The sequence below is a fragment of the Jaculus jaculus genome, chromosome 16, assembly GCF_020740685.1.
Source record: "Jaculus jaculus isolate mJacJac1 chromosome 16, mJacJac1.mat.Y.cur, whole genome shotgun sequence".
Classification (NCBI taxonomy): Eukaryota; Metazoa; Chordata; class Mammalia; order Rodentia; family Dipodidae; genus Jaculus; species Jaculus jaculus.
This window is the reverse complement of record NC_059117.1, coordinates 33414270-33438872: the sequence shown is the minus strand read 5'-3', so window position 1 is coordinate 33438872 and position 24603 is coordinate 33414270. Positions and strand designations below refer to the sequence as shown.

The 24603-nt window shown below is 41.3% G+C and overlaps 1 protein-coding gene across 1 annotated transcript in view; it reads right to left on the bottom strand.

Moving 5' to 3' along the window:
- Window positions 1-13230, bottom strand: part of Abcb5 (ATP binding cassette subfamily B member 5) — a 150109-nt gene extending 136879 nt beyond the window's left edge. Inside the window, exon 1 of the mRNA XM_045135642.1 lies at window positions 12998-13230. Coding sequence (XP_044991577.1) covers window positions 12998-13230 — 233 coding nt within the window. The remainder of the gene's footprint in view (window positions 1-12997) is intronic.
- Window positions 13231-24603: the final 11373 nt, after the last annotated feature.

Below are 24603 nucleotides of genomic sequence, written 5' to 3'. Positions count from 1 at the left end.
TTGGCAGCCCTAGCACACAGATCCAGTGATAATGATGTAAGACAAGAAAGCTTAGAGTCATTCATACTTTAGAAGTGCTCATATTCTGGTGTTTAGAAGTATAAGACTCTGCCTATATTATTACTTGCTGGACATCACCAGCTTCTCTTCACTGTCTATCCCCCTTTAATGCAAGTGGCCACCAAGCACCTGCTTCTCTGCCCACTTCTTTCATCCAACTTGGACCACCTGCTTTTCCTCTCATCTCCTCTTAGTGTATGTGGCAGGAAAAAAATTTGTCAGAAAGACTGACTTTGAAGTCAAGATGTACTTTAAAAAATTATGGTCAAAGCCTCATGACATAAATTTATTATTTTAAATGTGAGTTCATTAGTGTTAAGTATATTCACATGGCTGTATTATTATTTCCAGAAGTTTTTCACCTTGCAAAACTAAAACTACACTCATTGAACATGGACCCATATTTTCTCCCTTCTTCCAATCCCTTGGCAAACATAATTCAAATTTGAGTTTTTATGAATTTGAATGTTAGATACCTCATGTAAGCGAATTCACGCTGGATTTGTCCTTGTGTGGTCAGTTGATTTCACTTCACATTCAAGGTTGATCCTGCTGTTACGCAGCAGTATCTTCCTCCCTTTTCAGCTTAGTGGTATATTACACACACATGCAAGCAAGCAAGCACACACACACACACACACACACACACACACAATTTAACCATTTATTTTCTGATGAACATTTTGGGTTTTGGTGGTATTGAATTGTTTGCTGTGTTTATATATTCTGAGTTCAACTCTTCCATGTATGATTTTCAGGTATTCTCTAGGTTTCCTTCCTCACTCTGTGGTTATGTCCTTTGATACACTGAAGTATTTAAGCTTAATGTTGTTCTCTTTCTCTACGTTTACTGTTGCCACCCTGTGCACTTGGGGTCAGATTTCAGGAGCTCTAGGCAAATCCACACTTATGAAGCATTCCCCTGCTGGTGTTCATAAATAAAGATAGCGATTTAGAAGACCTTTTTGATGGGCATAACCTCTCCTTTTATTGGCTATGTTTATTTATTTATTTTTTTTACATATACTACTTATGATATTGATGTAGTTTTCTTTTTAAATTTCTTTTTAATGAATAGACTTCGTATGGACACAACATGTGTTGATACCATCATTTCCTTCTCCCTGCCCCCACTTCACTGCTGGCCCTCCTTAGTGGGGTTGCTGGTATTCCGCTTGGGGTTGTGGGTAATGAGTTGAGAGAGCAGCAGTCAGCCATGGGGACGGGGGCAATGCCTCTGGGTCTGCCATCCCAACCTGTGGCTCTTACAGTCTTGCTGCCTGCCCCCCACAGGATGTAGTTTTCTTCTGCTTGCAGTTTGTTAAGTGTTTTTCTTATTTTGATTTTTATTTATTTGTGTGTGCTTGCACACACACACACACACACACACACACACACGAACATCAGGATGACTTGCCTTGGCAAATGACAGCTTGTTTGGCTCTGTATGGGTGGATGAGAAATTGAACCCAGGCTAGCAGACCTTGAAAACAAGCACCTTTAACTGATGAACAATCATTTTCCCAGCTCCTTATTGAATGTTTTTTCTTAAACTTATTTTTGTTATTATTTTAGAGAGACTGAGAGCAAGAGAGAAAAAGAAAATTGGTGTGCCAGGGCCTCAGCCACTGTAATAGAACTCCAGACGCTTGTGCCACTTAGTAGGCATGTGCGACCTTGTGCTTGCCTCACCTTTGTGAGTCTGGCTTATGTGGGATCTGAAGAGTCAAACATGGGTCCTTAGGCTTTGCAGGCAAGTGCCTTAGCTGCTAAGCCATCTCTCCAGCCCCCTTATCAAAGGGTTTATTATGAATAGATGTTGGATTTGGTCATTTTTTCTGCATCAACAAATATAGTATTTTGATCTTTGTTTAGCTAATATGATATATTGCATTAATTAAATTTTTGCCTGTTGAGCAATTTTCATATTATGGGAATAAATTATACCTGTCACCATCCTCTAATGGCTCCTTTCAATTTGATTTGGTAGCATTTTGTTGAATATATTATACATTATAATCTTAGAAATGTAGAGTTATAGTTTTGTTTCTATGTAGCATGTTTATCTGGCTTTTGTATTAGAATAATGCTGATCTCATAAAATGTCTGTAAGACGGGAAACCAGGTATGATTCAGTCCAAGACTGAAGGCCTCAGATCTATGAGAACTACTGGAGTCAGTCCTGGAGGGCAAGAACCCAAGAACCAAAGGCACCAGTGTATCAGAGCACAACATGGGTGTAAGGATCTGAAGATCTCTGAAGAAAGACCCTGGCATGCCCCTTCTCTCTTTCTTTCTCTCTGCCTCTTTCTCTCTCTCTGTCTCTAAATAAATAAAAATAAAAAATAATTTTTAAAAACTCTATTTTTAAGGAATGAAAGCCTCTAAGCATTGCTATTACTACTGGCATCCGCTTTCTAGGAAATTTGCATCTTGTTGATGTTTTTTCTCATCATTCATTTCACTCTGTAATGATAGATTACTTTGTCAAGACTTTATTTTTTAATTATCTTGCACAGTACCTTGGTGGATACCTTGCTAGAGGACTTTATCTCTAAAGTGAGCTTTTCTCACTATGCTTTCGTTTGTGTGGGATGATTCCCTGTGAGCAGTTGCTTTTTTATTTTATTTTATATTTTTTTAAAACATTTTTTTGGTTTATTTTTATTTATTTATTGGAGAGCCACAGACAGAGAGAGAAAGAGGCAGATAGATAGGGAGAATGGGTGCGACAGGGCTTCCAGCCACTGCAAATGAACTCCAGATGCATGCACCACCTTGTGCATCTGGCTTACATGGGTCCTGGGGAATAGAGCCTCAAACCGGGGTCCTTAGGCTTCACAGGCAAGCACTTAACCACTAAGCCATTTCTCCAGCCCGAGCAGTTGCTTTTCAGCAATTGTCTTAGATATTGAAGTAACATGAATACAGTGAAGATTTATTTATTCCTGGTATGCCTGCTTTTAGGAGATGTCAATGATCAGGATTGGAGAGGAGGGAATACAATTGTTTTTTTTTTTTTTTTTTTTCCTTGAACTTCTTTGTGTGTGTGTGTTAGTTGGGAAAGCTCCTGTTTGATTTACAGCTTGATTAAACAGAACTGTATTTAATTTTGACCTCATTAAGCTCTCTGAAAACAATTGTAGGCATGGATAATGAATACTGAAGTTTTTTTTTGTATTAAATCCTAACCCCAAAGCAGCATTTGGCTTCATAAATGACAGAAAATGCCTTTGATTCCCCTGGTGGAAAATTATATACTGTGCATTTTATTGGCATTATTGTTAACCTCTGATTATTTTATGAGTCAGGGAGGCCTAAGAAATTATTCTTGGAGGGAGAAAACTGCAATCAGGGTATAGAGAGAGGAACGAACATTATTGAACTTTTTGAAAGTTATTCAAATTTATGGTGCAACTTAGAACACTCAGCATTATCTACACAGGATTTTATTATATAGTTTAAAGCCATGCAAGGGTACTGTTAGAAATGCTGGATGGAGGGCTGGAGAGATGGCTTAGCAGTTAAGCGCTTGCCTGTGAAGCCTAAGGACCTCGGTTCGAGGCTCGGTTCCCCAGGTCCCACGTTAGCCAGATGCACAAGGGGGCGCACGCGTCTGGAGTTCGTTTGCAGAGGCTGGAAGCCCTGGCGCGCCCATTCTCTCTCTCCCTCTATCTGTCTTTCTCTCTGTGTCTGTCGCTCTCAAATAAATAAATAAATAAATAAAAATTAAAAAAAAAAAAAAAAGAAATGCTGGATGGAAATTAGAGCCCCCAGACTTCAGAGGTTTTAAACAGTAAACCTTCATTTCTTGTCAGGCTACCTTAGCGCTCTGAGTAGACTGAGATTTGGTGGTCTCCGCTTGGCAGCAGGCGCTTCTTTTGCTGGGCCTGGGATGATGAGCTCCCACCACCAGAGCGTTGCTGGGGTAACGAAGGCACACGAGGGACACAGGAAAGCCAAAGGCACACTGGACACTCATGCTCCTTTGATTAAAGCAGGTCACCAGGCCAAGGCCAAATCAAAGGGACAGAAGTATAAACTATTTCCTGGTAAGCTCTGCACTGTTGGGCAGGTGTGAATAATTGTGGACAATCACTTGATCTACTACAAGAAGCAGTGTTGGGAGCCCTGTGGACCTTCTCTGTACAGCTCCATAGATGAGTATGTCAGGGCTGGAGAGATGGCTTAGCGGTTAAGCACTTGCCTGTGAAGCCTAAGGACCCCGGTTCGAGGCTCGGTTCCCCAGGTCCCACGTTAGCCAGATGCACAAGGGGGCGCACGCGTCTGGAGTTCGTTTGCAGAGGCTGGAAGCCCTGGCGCGCCCATTCTCTCTCTCTCCCTCTATCTGTCTTTCTCTCTGTGTCTGTCGCTCTCAAATAAATAAAAAAATTAAAAAGAAAAAGATGAGTATGTCGGTTAAGACCAGAAACAACTTACTTCTAAGTCAAAGCATTTCATAAACACAAGATTTTTTTTTTGAGTCATAAATTCCCGTATTCAAAATGACGTCATATTTTGAACGTCGAAGGACAAAGGATTAGAGTACAGCTCTGGAAGCCAGCGTCCTGCCTGCTGACCTCTCTCTCTCCCCTTCTTGCTCTGTCCTTGTTATCATGGGTTTCCTGGAAATCTCTGAGAAGGTTCTGCAGAATATATCTTAAAAATCCCCTGGGCCGTATTTCTCCAAGCAGGTCCCACAGATGTCGAGGGGTGTTAGATTACACACTGTGGAAACTGTTCTGCGTGGGTTGCGCAGTGCTAAGCAGAGCTGCTGCAATTCTCAGAAGCTTCCATGTGAACCTCTAGAAGGGAATATTGGTCTCAGAATTGTCCAAACTTTTATTAAGAAAAACTTAATGTTTTGGATTACATATTAGGAGAGACTATTAAGCAAATGTTTTTTGATTAAAATGTCCATGTAATCTGGGGCAGAAATGCAAGGCAGGACACTTGACTGTATTTCTCTTATCTGGGTAGTTGTTGAAATCTGATTAAAATCCAGGCTTCCGGGCTGGAGAGATGTCTTAGTGGTTAAGGCACTTGCCTGCAAAGCCTGTGGACCCACGGTTTACTCCTCAGGTCCCACGTAAGCCAGATGCACAAGGTGGCACAAGCTTGCAAGGTTGCACATGCGCACAAGGTGGCACAAGCATCTGGAGTTTGGTTAAAGTGGCTGGAGGTCCCAGAGCACCAATTCTCTTTCTCTTTCTCATAAAAGAGGGGCAGTCTCTTGGGCTTGCCTAAAAAAAAAAAAAAAGTTCAAGCTTCCTCATCTTCTCTGCAGGAGTCTCTGGTTCATGTGAAGAGTTTCTTCCTGTGACCTGGACAAGCTTTGGCAGTAATGTAATGACTCATGGGGTATTTAACCTTTGAAAACAATAGGCTTGCTCAATGCTTTTGTTTGGAATGAGTGGGGAAGAAACAGAGTGACCATGAGTAACTGCTTTCATAGTCAAAGAGGGATTGTATGATCTGATGTGAGACAACTGTTGAGCTCAACCAACCACAGCACTAGCAAAGACTGAGGGATTTTCCCTTCTGATGTGCTTAAGGCTCCATTCATGAAGAAAATAATGGATGTTGAAAGCTCTAATTTTCCATATTGTCCAAATTACTATTTTCTTTTGTTTTTTTGTTCACAAGTTAATGACTGCTGTAAATCTGTATAATTTGTGTTCTAAGTTACTGTTTGCAAAGTTCTTTAGAAGTGACAATATACCACTAAGAGGTAAACTTAAGCCTAATTTTTACCACAGCTTCATAGTAAACATTCTGACGGAAAGGAAATAGCTACTAATTAAAACATTTGCCAGCAACCTTACACATCTAGAGAGATCCTTATTAATTGTTGGTGGGAATAGAATGGTGAATAGCCTTGCTGTTCTCCCAAAATGTCAAGTGGATTAAGGTCTAGCAAATGTATCAATAAAAGGGAAAAAAATTCAAAAGAGTAAGGGTACATACTGCCAGGAAGTTGTGTCATATCTTGAAATAATATCTATAAGGTACAAAAAGTATAGAATAGCAAAATGAATCAGCAAAAGGATGCTCTTTATTAAATTTCGACCGTTTCACAGAAACCGAATAAGCGCCTCAGCTTTTCCTCCGTGGTCTCATAGTGTCAATTTCTGGGCACTTTCCTTTCTATTCATTGTCATGTTTATAATTGTGAGTCTGCTGCAGGCACTCGGGACTGCTGCACTGGCAAATATCAGGTCGTCCAGGTCTATGCCAGTAACAAGTAGATGTGAGGCAAAGCTACACTCACAATGCGCAATGCAGAGCTCGGAGGCTTGGGCTGCCTACATTCGGGCTTATCAAATGTCAGGCCCCTTTTCTTTGCTTTTCCTTTCCTGTCTTCTCTTTTCTTCCTGCTCTCCTTCTTTTTACTGCATTGGTGGTAGGCACCTCAGCAGAGGACCATAGTGATTTTAGTTCTACCAAGCAGATACAGAGAGCGATATTCTGAAAAGTCTTTGTTTTAAATCTCTGATTTGATTAGCTTTCATATAGTACTCTTATATTGTCTTTCACTTTTTAAAATAACTACATACTTACAGATGTTTCATCAACTAATTGCTAAAATTTGTCCTCGTGGTCAACATTAATGAATAGTTCATATATTTCCCTGAGCTTAATTTCCCCCTCTAAACAAAACAAACAAAACAACATAAGAGCATGCTACTTAAAAAAAAATGTTTTATTTATTTGGAAGCAGAAGAGAGAGAGAGAGAGAGAGAGAGAGAGAGAGAGAGAGAGAGAGAGAGAGAGAGAGGAGAGAGGGGGAGGAAGAAGGAATGGGTGCACCAGGGCCTCTTGCCACTGCAAATAAACTGCAGATGCATGCACCACTTTGTGTGTCTGACTTTACACGGGTTCTGGGGAATCCCAGGTCCTTGGGCTTCTCAAGCAAGCACTTTGAACCACTAAGCCATCTCTCCAGGCCAGCATACTACTTTTTTTTTTTCCAAGGCGAGGTCTTGCTCTAGCTCAGGCTGACTTGGGATTCACTATGCAGTCTCAGGCTGGTCACAAACTTACAGCGATCCTCCTACCTTGGCCTCCCAGGTGCTGGGATTAAAGGCGTGTGCTACGGTGCCTGGCAGAGCATACTACTTTCAGTTGATGTCTTCAACATAGTTTGCACATTTGGCAAGTGCACACTATGTATATGCTGAGAAACTGAACACACCATATATCCAACACCTCAGAGAATCTTTTTCTAGTTTCTTCTAGATTCTCACAAACTTTTATGTATAAAAACAAAACTTGAGAACCCACCAACCTCCAATTTGGTCTCTGTAAGGTTTATATTTTTCATCCCCCTTTGCTAGTTAATAACATTTTAAAATAGATTACATTATTTCAGAATGAACTTGTTGGGTTATCCTCTGAATACCTTTATGTTTTCCTAGTACTAGAAAGCTCCTTATCAACTGAAAGATTCTGATCTTTTTAATAATGAGTTTTATTAGCATATATCATTCATGCATTATGCATTTTCATAGATGTATATAAAGTATTTAATTGATATCACCCAGCCCATTATGCTTTTAGCACCCTCCCACCAGTCCCATTGATTTTCTTCCTCATTCCAACTAGTACAGCCCCCTTTCTACTTTCATTTCTTTTTAGTTCAGTGGCACAGTGAATTTCATTAGGGTTTCTTACAGGAGCATGGACAATGGCTTGTGTGAAGCATATATAAGCGGCTATACCGCTGAAGACAATGTCTCCCCTTTTCCCATCAACCACTACCTGCTTACAGATCCTCAGGGAGGGGCGGAGCCTCGTAAGCTCTTCTCTCCAGGCTGGGATATTGACAGGATTCACCTTACGCAAGTAAGTCATTACAGCTGCTGGGAGGCCACGTCCTGCTCAGAAGACAGTGTGGTCCAGAATACCCTCCTCCTCCAGCTCTCATATTTTGTTCTACCCTCTCTTCTATAATGTTCCCTGAGATGGGGTGGGGGAGATGATTTAGATGTCCTAGTTATGACTGAGCGCTCATACATCATTTCTCCCCATCACTCTGACCAGTTATGACTGTGACCAAAGCTGTCAGCAGCATTAACCTATGGTCACAGACATAGTTAGTAAGATGGCAGTTTCAGGGCTGAGGTGACGACTGAGTCACTAGAGCACTTATTGTGTAAGTAGGAGGATCTGAGTTAGGATCTCCAGATATCATACCAATACCTGGTATGGCTTGTGAGCACCTGTAATCCCAGGCCCTGGGAGGCAAAGGAGACTAGGTTGGTGGGAAAGCTGGCTGGATAGACTAGGTGAATTGGTGAGCTCTGGGTTCGATAAGAGATCCTGTCTCAATAAATAAGGTGGACAGCAATTGAGGAAGACACTTGATGTTGACCTGGCCCCCACACCCATGTGCACACACATGCATGCATATCAACATCCCTACACATATGAACACACATACACATACATGCACGTCACATCACATCACACACACACACACACACACACACACACACACACACACACACACACGGCAATTTTACAGTCATGCTATTTAGTAAAACAATAGTAGCAGCTTCCTCGCTAGGGCCTAGGATCTTCGCAGTGGCAGGCTTTTGACATGAATCCTTTGCTATGGAATGGACATCAAATTCAACTAGAGAGTGAACGGTTACCCCTATAACAGACTGACCACTGTTGGGCCGGTGGACACTTCTTGCTCAGGCAGTCAGTAATGTTGAAGGTCGGGGTCCACAGCTAAGGTTATTAATACCAATCCCGGTCACCCCCTGGAGCCTGCACAACACCTTCCACCCCTGTGAGAGCTAGCCAGCAGGAAGGAAACTTCTAGGCCTGTTTCATCCTGATTTCTCTGTGCTGTTTGATCAGTGTGTGATATTTTCAGCATCGGGGTCTTACCATCTCGTTCTGGAATGCAACCAACAGCAGTGGCAATAGCCTTCATTATTTTGAGGCCCGAGGAGCCTCCCTGTCCAGAAGAAGCCCACTGTTGGCCATGGGATATTTTTTTAATAACTCATGGCTTCTGGGAATGGCTTTATTCATCCATACAGGGTACCTCTGTTCAAGCTCTATTTTTCTTTGAAATCTTATTTTTAAATTAGCATACCAAGTATTGGATTTCCTTATTACTTTTTTTCATATATCATTAGTTTCAGAAGCTTCTAATCTTAAACACACATGCTAACTAATTTCACTTGCCTGCTCAGAGTTCAGCCTTTATATTTAGATGGCAACTATGAATAAAAGGATCTGTAGAAAGAGAATCTGGGTCTTCTCTCTTCTTCTTCTGGGCATGGATGCTTTTGCTAAGTGCTCTCTGACATCTCATATGAAAGAGTCATAATTTAGAATCCAGCCTGGTTGTCATATTGCATAGTAATTGTGGTGGTTTGATTCAGGTGTTCCCCATAAACTTAGGTGTTCTGAATGCTAGGTTCCCAGCTGATGGGGATTTGGGAATTAATGCCTCCTGGAGGGAGTGTAATGTTGGGGGCAGGCTTATGGGTATTATAGCCAGTTTCCCCTTGCCAGTGTTTGGCACACCCTCCTGTTGCTGTGGTCCACCTTATGTTGGCCAGGGGGTGATGTCCACCCTCTGCCATTTTCCCCTGCCATCATGGAGCTTCCCCTCGAGCCTGTAAGCCAAAATAAATCTCTTTTTCCCTGAAGCTGCTCTTGGTTGGGTGTTTTCTACCAGCAATGTGAACCTGACTGCAACAGTAAAGTGGTACCAAGGAGTGGGATTGCTGCTCAACAACTGACTGTGTGGCTTTGGCCTTTTGGAGCTGATTTTCAAGAGGAATGTGGGAGGATTTGAAACCTTGGCCTAAGAGATGCCTTGCAGTGCTGTAAGTACAGCTTGATGGACTATTCTGGTCTGAGCTGCAAGACCTGAATGCAATAAGAACTATGGACTGTGAGGTTTGGCTTATGAGAATGAGAAAGAGCTTTGCTTGTACTGGGCTAGCAGTTTGTGTGAAGAGCTTGCTGTTACGCCTGTGTCCTGAAAAGTTGTGCAGGGTTGCTTTGTGTAGAAATGAACTGGTGTGTGCAGAAGGATATGGCACAGAAAGAAAAATCTTTGGGTGAACTGTTGCCCATTCAGATGCAACTGAGAGATTACAGCCTTTGAGATTGGGCCAGCTAACCTGCGCTGGGGCAAGAAGAAGAATGTAGACTCTTTTGAAGGGGCCTGAGTGCTCAAGGAGTGTCCTGTTCTTCAAAGTCTGCTTTATTCCCCCCTGGATTAACAAATTGGCACCCAACCTGGTATCATGGAGTATAAGAAATGCTGGAAAGAGGGTCATCGAGTTTGCAACACGGTCTTGTGTTTTGGAAATGGCCATGGGCAGTGTGAAGCAGGTTTGCTGGTTGCCTGCATAGAGACCCCATGAGACCATGAAGATGAACCGTGGCTTGCAGTGGAGACCCATTGGAGATGCCGGGACCATGAGATGGCTGCCAAGGAGCTGCCTCCCCAATGAAGCTTCCCAGGACTGTGAGTAGCCTAGCTGGAGGGGTGGAATTGGAATGCCAGAGACTTGTTGCTGGTTAGAATTATCAGACTTGGAGATTTGTCACTGGCTAGAGTTGTTGGACTTGAAGCTACAGAGGTTTGCCCTGGTTGTTTTAAATCTTGTATTGGTTGAATGTTTCTTTGCTATGCCCAATGCCGTCTTTTGTACTGTGAATATTTATTCTGTGCCATTATGGGTTATTTTTCTGGTATTATGGCTCAGTTAAAAGATCTTGGACTATGGGGATGTATGAACATCTTTGGGATTGATAAAAACTATGGGGACTTTTAAAATGAGATGAATGCATTGCATTTTACATCATGTATGATTATCAGTTTATGGAGGCCAGGGGCAGAATGTGGTGGTTTGATTCAGGTGTTCCCCATAAACTTAGGTGTTCTGAATGCTAGGTTCCCAGCTGATGGGGATTTGGGAATTAATACCTCCTGGAGGGAGTGTATTGTTGGGGGCAGGCTTATGGGTATTATAGCCAGTTTCCCCTTGCCAGTGTTTGGCACACCCTCCTGTTGCTGTGGTCCACCTTATGTTGGCCAGGGGGTGATGTCCACCCTCTGCCATTTTCCCCTGCCATCATGGAGCTTCCCCTCGAGCCTGTAAGCCAAAATAAATCTCTTTTTCCCTGAAGCTGCTCTTGGTTGGGTGATTTCTACCAGCAATGTGAACCGGACTGCAACAGTAATGTCAATTTTTCAAAAAGGGGCTTTGTTTATTTACTTTAGCGATTGTGTGATAATACCCCCAGTAACCTGTATAATTACTAGAACTACTGCATATTTAGCATGTACACGTATCATATATATATATATATATATATATATATAGTAGAGGGAAGGTTAAATTGTGTTTAGAATTATTAAAAAGAGTTGCTAATGTTTTCTCATTATATTTTCTTGGGATACTGTAATACAGTTTCCTTAGATAGGTCATTTTTTGCTAATTTAAGATTTTTTAAAGAGTAATTAATTAATTTATTTATTTGAGAGGGAAAGAGGCAAATAGAGAGAAAAGGAGAAAGAGAGAGAGAATGGGCATGCCAGGGCCTTCAGTCTCTGCTAACGAGCTCCAGATGCATGTGCCACCTTGTGCATCTGGCTTACATGGGTCCTGGAGAATTGAACCTGGGTTCTTTGGCTTTGCAGGCAAGCACCTTAACTGCTGCGCCATCTCTCCAGCACTAATTTAAGAGTTTCGATATGATGTTCTTTTGTAGAGGAAGTGCCTGTTCTTTCCCCTTATAGTTCTTACGACAATGTATCAGGAAAGATTTAGACTCTGTGTCTAGGGCCAACCTTCTTCAGTAGGTTCACACGCATGGCTGCAGATGGTGTTTGTTTTACTCAGGAGTACATGTGACATGCTGTTCTTTGCTGACCATGTGGTGCAGATTCAGTGCTGCATGAAGGAATGGTTAACAATGTGATGATGTTCTGATAAAAACTTTGCAGTTCTTAGGTCTAGGCAAAGTTAGCGCGAGCTTAGTTTTCTGAACATCCAAACTTGTTTTCTCCCTATCCTCCCTGCCCCTCTAAAGTGTTTGCAATAAATAAATAAATAAGTAAAAATAAATTTAAAAAACCTCCCTTCTACCCAGAGGCCAACCTCAACCCCAGGCCCCTAGTAGCCTCAGGAGACCTCCTGCCTTATGGATCTGCCTTGGGTCCATTTAGAACCCAGGCCTCAGCCTGCTCCATAGGTTGGGGGTTCCCATCAGTTAGTGGCATTGAGGGTTAGAAATTGCACTGGGGGGGGGGGGGTGTTGCTGGAGGGATTGCTTAGTGGTTAAGGCACTTGCCTGCAAAGCCAAAGGACCCAGGTTTGATTCCTCAGTACCCATTTTAGCCAGAAGCACAGGGTGGCACATGCATCTGGAGTTTGTTTGCAGTGGCTGGAGGCCCTGGTGTGCCACTTCTCTCTCCTCTCTCTCTCTCTCTCTCTCTCTCTCTCTCTCCCTCTCTCCCCCTCTCTTTTTTCCCTGTTTCTCTCTGTCAAATAAATAAATAGATAGATGAAATAAAATATTAAAAAAATGAAAAAGAAAAAGAAAGAAATCTGCACTTGCTAGAACTTCTGTGTTTGGTGTCATCCGTTTTCCTCAGGGTAGAAATTGCACCACGTTCTTTGTAAACTGGAATGCAAGAAAGCTCAGGATTCTTCTGCCAGGTCTAGGAGAGTGAGCTTTCCCAGCCCATTCCCCCTAACACATGCTACTCTTGGCAGGTGTGGGTGCCCAGGCTGAGCCTGCCCTTTCGCCTGGCTGAGGGCCAAGCTCTGCTCTCTGCTGAAGAGCTGGTTGCCCACCCATCCATCTCTCTGCCAACCCGACAACTTAACGTTTCATCACTGCCATCCCCAGAGCTTTCCAAAGGGTTCAGCTCGCGTGTTGGCTTGATTGCGGTTGGGCTGGGATCGTGTCTGCAGGCGTGATGGGCGCCGTACGTTCCAGGCTGCCGCGCTCGTCCCCGCGTTTGTTTGCACGTCTCTCCCTGGCGATTCTAGCCTCACTGCAGCGCCCTTGCGGCTGCTTTTTGAGACAGCGGCGCATTAATGGGTGATGTCCGAGGATGTAGCCTTCACTCCGCGCATGCTCTTCGTCCTTCCTCTCGGCACCCAACTTGCAGTAGTTCATGATAGAAAAGCACTCTACTCTCATTCATACCAAAAGGCAGTTTGGCTCATTTGGTTTCAAGATGATTTTTCTCCAGTGGTTTCTGTCTTTTGACCTGAAGGGCAGTTTTGTACCAAAATGGAACTCCAGCAGTGGAAATAAGGGCCTCTGTTTGTAAGTGGGGGGTCTTTCTTTTTTCTTTTTTCTGGGTCCTATGGCTTAGTGTAATCGTTGCGGTATATATACCACAAGGGGCATGCTGCCACGCTGCACACTTAGATGCTCTGGGACTGTGGTATTTGATCTGCTTTTTCCGTGTTCACTGAAAAGGCTTTGTGAGTTTAAGCCCTTCTAAGGGTGGAGATGTCCTCCTCTAAGGTTAACTATTTGGGACTAGATAAAAGATCCTCAGGAAGATGGCAATAAACATGAAACAAGCACTTGGGAGCTGGCAGAGCAAAGTTGTAAGACAGTCAGCTTTCTGCCAAGTCAGGCAAGGCAGTTTGCAGCAATCAACTAATTGCAGAGAAGGTATTTCAAAGAAGCATTGTATATAAATTGCGTTTATTACTGATTTAAAATGTTAGAAATTGCTTGGAATAAAATAACTGGATATTCTTGTTTCTTTCTTCCTTAGGGGGACTCTGGGATGTGTGCTTCTGTTATTTTTATTTATTTTTTATTGGCAACTTTCATAATTGTAAACAACATCCCATGGTAATTCCCTCCCTTCTCCCACTTTCCCCTTTGAAACTGCATTCTCCATTATATCCCCTCCCCCTCTCAATCAGTCTCTCTTTTATTTTGATGTCATGCTCTTTTCCTCCCATTATGATGGTCCTGTGTAGGTAGTGTCAGGCACTGTGAGGTCATGGGTATCCAGGCCATTTTGTGTCTGGAGGAGCACTTTGCAAGGAGTCCTACCCTTCCTTTGGCTCTTACCTTCTTTCCACCACCTCTTCCACAATGGACCCTGAGCCTTGGAAGGTGTGATAGAGATATTGCAGTACTGAACACTCCTCTGTCACTTCTTCTCAGCACCATGGTGTCTTCTGAGTCATCCCAAGGTCACTGCCATCTGAAAAGAGAAGCGTCTCTAACCAAAAGTGAGAGTAACATTAATATGTGTGTGAACATTAAGAAAGTGCTTACTGGACAGTTTGGTGAGCATAATATATACATTTAGCCAGACACCAGCAGACGTTACACCCATAGGGCTCACGACTACACCTCTTGCAGGTTTTCAGTATCAGGGATGTATTCCCTCCCATGGAGTGGGCCTCCAGTCCAATTAGAGAGCAGTTGGTTTCTCCCACAACAGACGTGCCACGATTGCACCCATTGGCTCATTTGGCCTGGCTGGCCAACTTTCAGGCTTGCAGTGTCACTGTTGACTATCTTCACTGGTGATTTCTGTTTCTCCTATTGAACTACATGGAGTGTAGCTTTTTTCAGCTGTCTGTCAGCTGGTCTACGTGGAGGAGGTTTTCAGCTCAGCTGCAGCAGGGTTTCTCAGTGACCTTGCTGCCCAAGTATGTGGAGTCTTCAGAAATAGGGTCTTACCATCTATTCCTGGTGGGAAACCAAGGAAAGTATCTCATTGCTGGTACTGAAAATTTTCTGGTAACAATCCATGGCTTCTGAGTGTTCCATTGTCCAAAGATTGTGCCAGGTTTCTAAGACCTTAGAGCAGGAGGCTTTGATGAACCATCACATGCCATCCCTTGCTGCCAAGACCATGGTGACAGAGGCTTATGGAAACCAGATAGTAAGCAACCTCAGGGTGATAACAAATGAGCCCTACAGAGAGAGAGTAAAACCAAGCTAGTTTGCAATAAGGGAATCTGATAGCATTACCAAAATACTATTCAAAATTCTTCAAAAGAAATATGGCAGATATTGTTTTCTATTCTTTTTCCAACACCCAATTCCACTAGCCCCTTTGACACATTCGCTATGGAGCAAAGCTTCTTAAAACTGTGGGTCATGACCATATATGGGGTCAGGTAAATTGCATGTGGGGTCAGAAACAAAAGTTGGCCATAGTGAAAGGTTTCTGAATGCAAAGTTTAAAATCCAATGTATATCGAAAAAAATCCAAGGTGCTTGTAGCAGCTGAGGTCCAGATTGCAAAGTGTGGCTTCACAGCAGCCTTGGATCCAGACACACAAAATAAGGATTTTCACCCAGTCTGCTATCACTTCACCCAAAGCTAACAAATGCTGCCTGAGGCACCTCACTTAGATGGTTGTTTGTATTGTGCATAAAAAATTTTCTGCTCTTGTGGTAACACAGTGGCTTAATTACTGAAAACACACAATAAAACTTAGTAATTGTCCTGATGTCATTCCTCAATAGGCAAGTATCAAATTTATGTATCTTGGTGGTATTGTGTTAGATAAACAAGCATATCCCATCAGTATGCAAATTCATCTTGGCCTTTAAAATGTAAAATTAGGAGTGTGGGGGGTGTGGTGGTGCATGCCTTTGATCCCAGCACTTGAAGCCAGCCTGAGAGTACAAAGTGAATCCCAGGTCAGCCTGGGCTAGTGCAAGACACTACCTTGAAAAACTAAACTAAAAGAAATTAAAATGGTAAAATCATATGCATATCAAGAATTGTTTTAAAATAAAATTCTTAGGCTGGAGCGATGGCTCAGGGGTTAAGTTACTTCTCTGCAAAGCTTAACCACCCAAGTTTGATTTCTCACTACACACATAAAGCCAGATGCACAAAGTGGCACGTGTATCTGGAGTGCATTTACAGTGGCTGGAGGCCATGGCACACCCACTCTCTCTCTCTGCTTGCAAATAAATCAATAAATAAAATATTAAAAGATAAATTTCTTCACGTCTCAGTGTTTTATTATCAGTAAAGGTTTGAACTGGATACTTTTTTCTTTATATATCCATGGTTATGTGAAAAATTTTCAGGTGAAAAGGGGTTGCAAATACAAAACACTTAAGAGGCTCTAATCTAGAAAATTCAAATGGTAAAGACTAATGTTCCTGACTTCTCTTGAAGCTCAAAGTGAGAGGTGCTTTCAGTCAGTGAATCTGAGGAAGAGAAGGGCTACAGAGTTCTAGTGTGAGCATGAGAAGCAGGAATCCATCTGAGCCATGTTTGCAAAAATGAGAAAGCAGGCCAAGTGGCTAAGAAAGACGTGCAGCTGACACCATGGAGTCATTGAGCTGATCTGTGTCACCATGCACCATCAGCTCCTCTGACATGAGCTCAGATGGCCTCCAAAAGTTCTGCTATTTGTAGCTAAAAGAATGGTTGAGTACAGTCACGGGCGATGAAAGTTACACAGTTATGGTGACTGTGATCCTCAGAAGAATGTGCACTAATGGTAAGTATAAATGAAGAGAAGGAGACTGGGAAAGGTTAGGCATTTGCTCTTTCAAGCTCTTTCCCATACTGAACTGGAAATCTTTCCCATATTAGAGCTGCAATTTAAAATCAGGTTGTCAGATTTCAATCCATAATGCTGATGAATAATCTAGTGGAATTCAGACAAACATGCAAGGTTGTGAGTTCAAGAGCTGGAACATCCGTCACTGGCTTCTCCTCTCCAACTGCTCCCACAGCAAGGTTGTCAACATTTATATTTTTAGTATTCTCAATCTGTAGAAAAAAAAATTGTGCATAGCAGGGAGGATTGGTGACCTCCTAGATTGGAAACTTTAGCATTAAACAGAAAATGAAAAATTATTGGCTTGAGTTTTTCCAAACTTCCAGGTACTTTTGGAGTAAAGAATGGATCCGAGTAGCATAAGAAATTTGATTACCACTTAGATCATAAGATTAGAAGTAAAGTTACACACACACACCTCCCAACTCTCCCTCCAAAAAAACTCCAACAAAAACAAAATAGAATTTTGCTGAGCAGAGAATTCATCATGTTTTATTTATGGCCACTGTAGTTTTAGTGGAGTCAGCTCTTAATTCTGATTCTTTTCTAAAATTATTATTTGAATTATACAAAAATGGAATATATCATGATAATTTGTTGCACATATAGTATGTGATGTGCAACCATGGCAGTTAACATTTCCACACCCTTAAACATTTTTATGTAAAAAAGTTTGATTAACACATGATTGTATCTATTTATGGTTACAGTGCGATATTTTTATTTTATTTTATTTTTTTAATTTTTTAATTTATTTATTTGAGAGCGACAGACACGGAGAGAAAGACAGATAGAGGGAGAGAGAGAATGGGTGTGCCAGGGCTTCCAGCCTCTGCAAACGAACTCCAGACGCGTGCGCCCCCTTGTGCATCTGGCTAACGTGGGACCTGGGGAACCGAGCCTCGAACCTGGGTCCTTAGGCTTCACAGGCAAGCGCTTAACCACTAAGCCATCTCTCCAGCCCCTACAGTGTGATATTTTAATACACATTTATACATACATACATACATACATACATACATACATATATATGTACATACATCACATGCTGATCCATTTAGAGCAATGAACATTTCTATCTTTCTCATAACTTTCTGTTTGGAACCTCAAACTTCATAAAATACCTGCTAGTCTGGCTATTATGAAGTATACCTGTGCTGGGGGCAGTGGTCCACCTTGCTTCTACCTGTGATGTGGGACCTATTAGCCAGTGTTGCTTAATCTCCACTCCTCACCTTTCCCAGCCTATAGTAGTCAGTGCCCTGCAATCAACGGATGAAGTAAGTCTGGTGTCCTAACGCAGGCAAGTTTGAAGAATAGGAGGGGCATATGGGTCATTACATCGGAGGAGGCAAACCTCGGGGAATATAGTGCTTTCGGGTTTTTCCACTTACTGGGGTTTCAATTTCTGCCCATTCAGTGGGGATCAATTAAATGTTAGATGCTCATGTTTCCTTTGTGGGGAACACGGCCACACTTCTGAATGCCAAGAAAATCAAGGCTATCTTTCATTCTCGTGCTGTGGAAAAAAAAACTAGAAAACTTCATCTGTGTCTAGTGTCCATTACGACATTTTCACATATCCCATGCCAGGGAACTTCTTATTTCTTTTCCACATGATCATTAGTTTGTACTTGAATTAAATTATTATAACTTAAGATGTGAATTGACTGGGTGTGTCAGGAAGAGAAGTGGAGACTATGCTGTGGGGAAAATGATGTATTTCTGAGAATACTTTATCCAGCATATTTGATTTGAATACTAGAGACAATTGTTGAGAACACTTTTAACTGATCCTGAGCTTTAAAAAGAAAGTTTTTTTTAAAGTTAAAATTGGGCTTGTCTACTGGTAACAATAAAGTTAAGAGTAAAGTGGAATGAGCATGCCACACTTTGTTAATTTCCTTCTCCTTGTTCATCAGAACATGATGCATGAATGAGAACCAGCACGGTGTTTGGCTTAGACATGTTTCTTTCTTGCTACCTACAGGATGAGCACATCATTCAATTATGTGCCATGCCCCAATATGCTGCAGTTTTAATCTGTGACTTAGTGAAATGTACTTTCTTTAAAATAAAAATGCTTTTGGCTGGGTGTGGTGGTGTATGCCTTTAATCCCAGCACTCAGGAGGAAAAAGTAGGAGGATTACTGTGAGTTAAAGGCCAGCCTGAGACTATGTAGTGAATGCCAGGTGAGCCTGGAATAGATCAAAACCATACCTTAAATCCTGCCCCCACTCAAGAAAAAACATTTTTAATTAACTATAGTTGATATAATCACTAAAAATCAGTAGAAAACTATTTAATATATACACAGAGGATATAGTGAATGACTACAAATAATGATTCCATGATCTCAACTAATAATTCTTTAAAAATGATGTTTAAATAAATAATACAAGTTTATATTGATTCAAAAATAGATAGAAAAAATTTCTTATTAAATTAAAAATAAAGGACTGGAGAGATTCTTAGTGGTTAAGGTGCTGGCCTGCAAAGTCTAAGGACTCAGGTATGATTCCCCAGTTACCCACATAAGTCAGATGCACAAGGTGGTGCATGCATCTGGAGTGCATTTGTACTGGCTGGTGGCCCTAATGTGCCCATTCTGTTTCTCTCTATCTGCCTCTTCCTCCCTTCCTCTCTCTTCTCCTCCTCTCTCGAATAAATAAATGAACAAATAAATAAATAAAAGATAAACTGATTTAAGTATGCACATAATTTTGTAGGAGATAGTTATCTGTCTGCAAAAATTATTTTTTAAACTTTGAGTGACAGAAAAAGTCTTAAGATATATAACCAACTTTAAAGTGCATGGCACTTGCCATGAAGATTGCTTAGACAAGTGTAAATACCTATTGGGCACATATTCTTCAACTTTCCCATGGAAACAGATGAGGTTATTCTGCTTTTGTTATCCTCTTGTGTCCCTCTCTGCCACTCTCCATCTTCTGAGAGGACCCTCCTCTTTCAAGGTAGTCCCTCCTCTGCTTTGTTGTCTCATTCCTTCTATTTCCTAAGTCCTTTATGGCAAAATGTTGATGGGCTCAGAGCCATGCTGGTCTTGTGGGGGTACTGGTAACCCCTGAGGGGTCATGAATGGATGAATCAGATCATGTAGGCAGGACAGTGCCCTAAAGAACGCTTATGTTTCCTGTGGCTCTTGCCATCTGCCTCCTCTTCCACAGTTACCCTAGCCTTGGAGTGTGTCAGAAACCTTCAGTGCTGAGCTCCCGGCAGCCTCTTATTTTTCTACTTTAAGTTTCTTCAGCAGAAGACTTCCTTTTTGCTTATGCATCATATACATACAAGTAGGGAAGAGTGAGAGAGCTGAAGCAAACATGGCATGTAACAAGTGGCAGCTTTTGGTGAAGCGTGTAAGAGAACTATGTAGAGTTCCTGCAGCACACCTCTCGTTTGACATGATTTCAGAATTAAGCAATGCATTTTGTCTTCACAATCAAGTCTGTGCTTTAGGCTGCCAGAGATACCTGCTTCCTTCCCTCTAATGTGTGGATTTTATTTTGATATTAAAAATAATGAGGAGACACATCTATGACCTTTACAAATATCCTGTTGCTAGGAGGGGTAGAGGCTTCCATTTCAGCTGCTCCTCATAGCTGCAGCCCATGCATTTCCAGAGCACGTCCTTACTACCATGGCTGAGAACAAGCCAACCTAGGGGCTGCCTTGTTAACCGCGTCCCAGAGGAAGGAAGAGGTTTTATTTACTTCTAATTTCTTCCATCTAATAAGAATCAGGTTTTCTTGAATGTGTTAACTAAATTCTTTCATACTCAAGTAATTATGACAACTATAAGGCATAAATAAGTAGAATGTTTTAAACATGCTATGCTCTTTCAAGTTAAAAAAATTCTTAATTTTCACTAATGTATATAAAAGGCTGCATTTAAGTTCTAGGATATAATGATATGAAAATCTTTTAGTCAGTTACATGTCAATTATTTGGCTTCAAAGGCAAAATTAGCTATGATAAATTATCCCAGATTTTATGAGAATTTAATGTATGTGATTTTACTCTTTGAAATAACTTATTTTTTTATGTGTATACATGTATATGGTGTGTGTGCATATGTGTGTGCATGTTTGTATGTGTGTGGATGCATATGTGTGTGGATGTGAATGTGTGAAAAACATGTGAATGTGTGTGTGTGCGTGTGTGTGTGTTTGTGTGTGTGCGTGTGTAGGCTAGAGGTTGACACTGGTGTCTTCCTTAGTCACTCTTCACCCTTTTTTTTTTTTTAACTTACTTACTGAACTGAAATTTGCTCATTGTTAGACTAGTTCCCCAGCAAGCCCTTGTGATCCACTACATACTCAGCTTTTATGTGGGATCTGGGGATACGAACTAAGTTCCTCATGAGACAAGCACTTGACCCATTTCACCAAATCCCTTTAAGATGATTCCTGAGGTGCTTTGACTAGTATATTCACTATTCATGCCTTTACAATTTTTTTAATTTTAATTTTATTTTTTCAATGTATAATTTTACTTTATTTTATTTTTAAAAATTCATTTTATTTATCTAAGGGGGAGAGAGAACAAAATATGCAGGGGAGAGAAAGAGAAAGAGAGAGAGAGAGAGAGAGAGAGAGAGAGAGAGAGAGAGAGAGAGAGAGAGAAAATGGGCACTCCAGAGCCTCCAGCCACTGCAAACAAATTCCAGATGTGTGCAACCCCTTGTGCATCTGGCTTATATGGGTCCTGGGTGAATTGAACCTGGGTCCTTTGGTTTTGCAGGCAAGTGTCTTAACTGTTAAGCCATCTCTCAGCCCTAATGTATAATTTTATTATTGACAACTTCTATACTTACAGACAATAAACCATGAAAATTTTCTCCCCTCCCCAACTTTCCCCTTTACAACTCAACTCTCCATCATATCCCCTCCCTCTGTCCATTACTCTCTCTCTTTTATTTTGATGTCATCATCTTTTTCTCCTATTATGAGGGTCTTGTGAAGGTATTGCTAGGCACTGTGAGGTCATGGGTATCAAGGCCAATTTATGTCTGGACAGTTGCATTGTAAGGAGTCCTGCCCTTCCTTTGGCTCTTACATTTTTGTGCCACCTCTTCTGCAATGGACCCTGAGCCTTGGAGGGTGTGACATATAGGTTTCAGATCCAGACACTCCTCTATCACTTCTTCTCAGCACTATGTTGCCTCTTTTGGTCATCTCAGTGGTCACTGCCATCTGAAACAAAAAGCTTCTCTAACCAAAAGTGAGAGTAGCATTAATATATGAATATGAACATTAGGTGTAGTGCGCTTACTGGGCAGTTTGGTAAGCATAACATATGCATTTAATCAGACAAGAGCAGATTTTATACCCCTAAGGCTAATGATCTCCCCACCACAGGATTTTGATTAGGTTTTCATTACCAAGCATGTAGTCCTTCCAAAAGAGCAGACCTCTAGTCCAATTAGAGAGCAGTAGGTTTCCCCTAGAGCAGATGTGCCACTATTGTACTACTAATATATATATATTATTATATTATTATATATATTACTATATATATAATATATTACTATATTGTACTATTGTATTGTTTGGTCATTTGGCCTGGCTGGCCAAACTTCAGGCTTACAGTGTCCATTGTTTTCACCACTAATGACTTCTGTCTGCCATAGGACTGCACGCAGTTTAGCTTTTTCCAGCTTTCAGTTGGTTGGTCTATAGGGAAGCGATTTTCAGCTCAGACCCTGCTTGATTTCTCAGTGATGTTGCCACTCAGGGATGTGAAGTCTTCAGAAATAGGGTCTTATCATCTCTTTCTCATGGAAACCAAGGACCTTGGCAATAGTCTGTAAAGTTTTTGAGGCAACAGGGTCCTGCCTGGCCAACAACTCACTGGAAGGTCTCCCATCCCTGACACTGAAAATTTTCTAGTAACAATCTGTGGCTTCTGGATGTCCTATTATCCAAAAATGTAGGTTTTCATATGTCATATTCAGAATATTTTGCATTTAGGTTGACCATCATCCTGCACACTTCTTTTACTTGGTCTCCTCCCCTGGCCTCCTTGTAAACTGTTCTTCTACTTACATATGTACAATTCCATCCCCTTAAGACCTTCCCCATCCTCCCTCACTTACAGCTCTTGCCTAGCTTACTAGCCTCTGCTACCGATTTTTGGTTCCAGCTCACACACAAGTCCACCCATTTGTAGCTAGGATCCATATATGAGAGAGAACATGTGGCATTTGGCTTTCTGGGCCTGGGTTACCTCACTAAGTATAATCCTTTCCAGATCAATCCATTTCCCTGCAAATTTCATTTTTCTTTACTGCTGAATAGATCTCCATTGTGTAAATGTGCCACATATTTATTATCCATTCATCTGTTGAGGGACATCTAGGCTGGTTCCATTTCCTAGCTATTGTGAATAGAGTAACAATAAACCTGGTTGTGCAAGTATGTCTAAGGTAGTGAGAAGAGTCTTTAGGATATATGCCTAGGAGTGCTATAGCTGTATCATATGGCAAATCTATTTTTAGCTGTCTCAAAAACTTTCACACTGATTTCCACAATGGCTGTACTGAGTTCCCTCCCACCAGCAGTATAGAAGGGTTCCCCTTTGTCCCCATCCTTGTCAACATTTATTGTCATTTTTTTTCTTTATTTTTTGTTCATTTTTATTTATTTATTAGAGAGTGGGGGGAGAGAAGGGGCATGTCAGGGCCTCCAGCCACTGCAAATGAACTCCAGATGTGTGTGCCCCCTTGTGCGTCTGGCTAATATGGGTCCTGGGGAATAGAGTCGTGAGCCAGGGTCCTTAGGCTTCATATGCAAGAGCTTAACCACTAAGCCATCTCTATAGCCCTCATTTGTTTTCTTGATGATAGCCATTCTGACAGGAGTGAGATGGAATCTCAAAAAGTAGTTTTAATTTGCATTTCCCTGATAGCTAAGAATGTAGAACACCTTTTTAGATGTTTATATGCCATCTGTATTTCTTCTTTTGAAAGCTCTATATTTAGTTCCACAGCTCATTTTCAAGTTGGGTTGTTTGATTTCTTATTATTTGTTTTTTGAGTTCTTCATATATTCTGGACAATAATCCTGTCAGATGTATAGCTGGCAAAGATTTTTTTTCCCATTCTGTAGGGTGCATCTGTGCTCTATGCACAAAGTACTTTGCTGTCCAAAAGCTTTGTAATTTCATGAGATCCCAGTGGTTGATTATTGGTTTTATTTCCTGAGTAATTGGGGCTATATTCAGAAAGTCATTATTTATGCCAGTATTTTGAAGGGTTTCTCCAACTTGTTCCTCTATCAGTTTCAGAGTTTCAGTCTGATATTAAGGACTCTGATCCATTTGGACTCAATTCTTGTGCATGGAGAAAGACACGGATCTACTTTCATCCTTCTACATATAGATATCCAGTTTTCCCAGAACCACTTGTTGAAGAGGATGACTTTTCTCCAGTGAATATTTTTGACATTTTTGTCAAAAATCAAATGGCTATAGCTGCCTGGATTAACATCTGGGTCCTCTATTCTGTTCTTTTGATTTACGTGTCTGTCTTTGTGCCAGTACCATGCCGTTTTTGTTGCTATAGCTTTGTAATATAGCTTAAAATCAGGTCTGGTGATACCACCAGACTTATTTTTGTTGCTTAAAATTATTTTGGATATTTGATCTTTTCTGTGCTTCCAAATGAATTTTAGAATTGTTTTTTTCTTTTTCTATTTCTGTGAATTTTAATGGGGATTGCCTTAAATGTGTAGATTGCTTTTGGTAAGATTGGCATTGTCACAATGTTTATTCTTCAAATCCAAGAACATAGGATGTATCTCTATTTTCTAGTGTCTTCTGCAACTTCTCACTTCAGTGTTTTAAAGTTCTCATTGTAGAGATTCTTCAATTCCTTGGTTAGGTTAATTCAAAGGTACTTTTTTTTTCTTTGGGGAAATTGTGAATGGGAGAGATTTCCTGATTTCATCCTCTGCATGA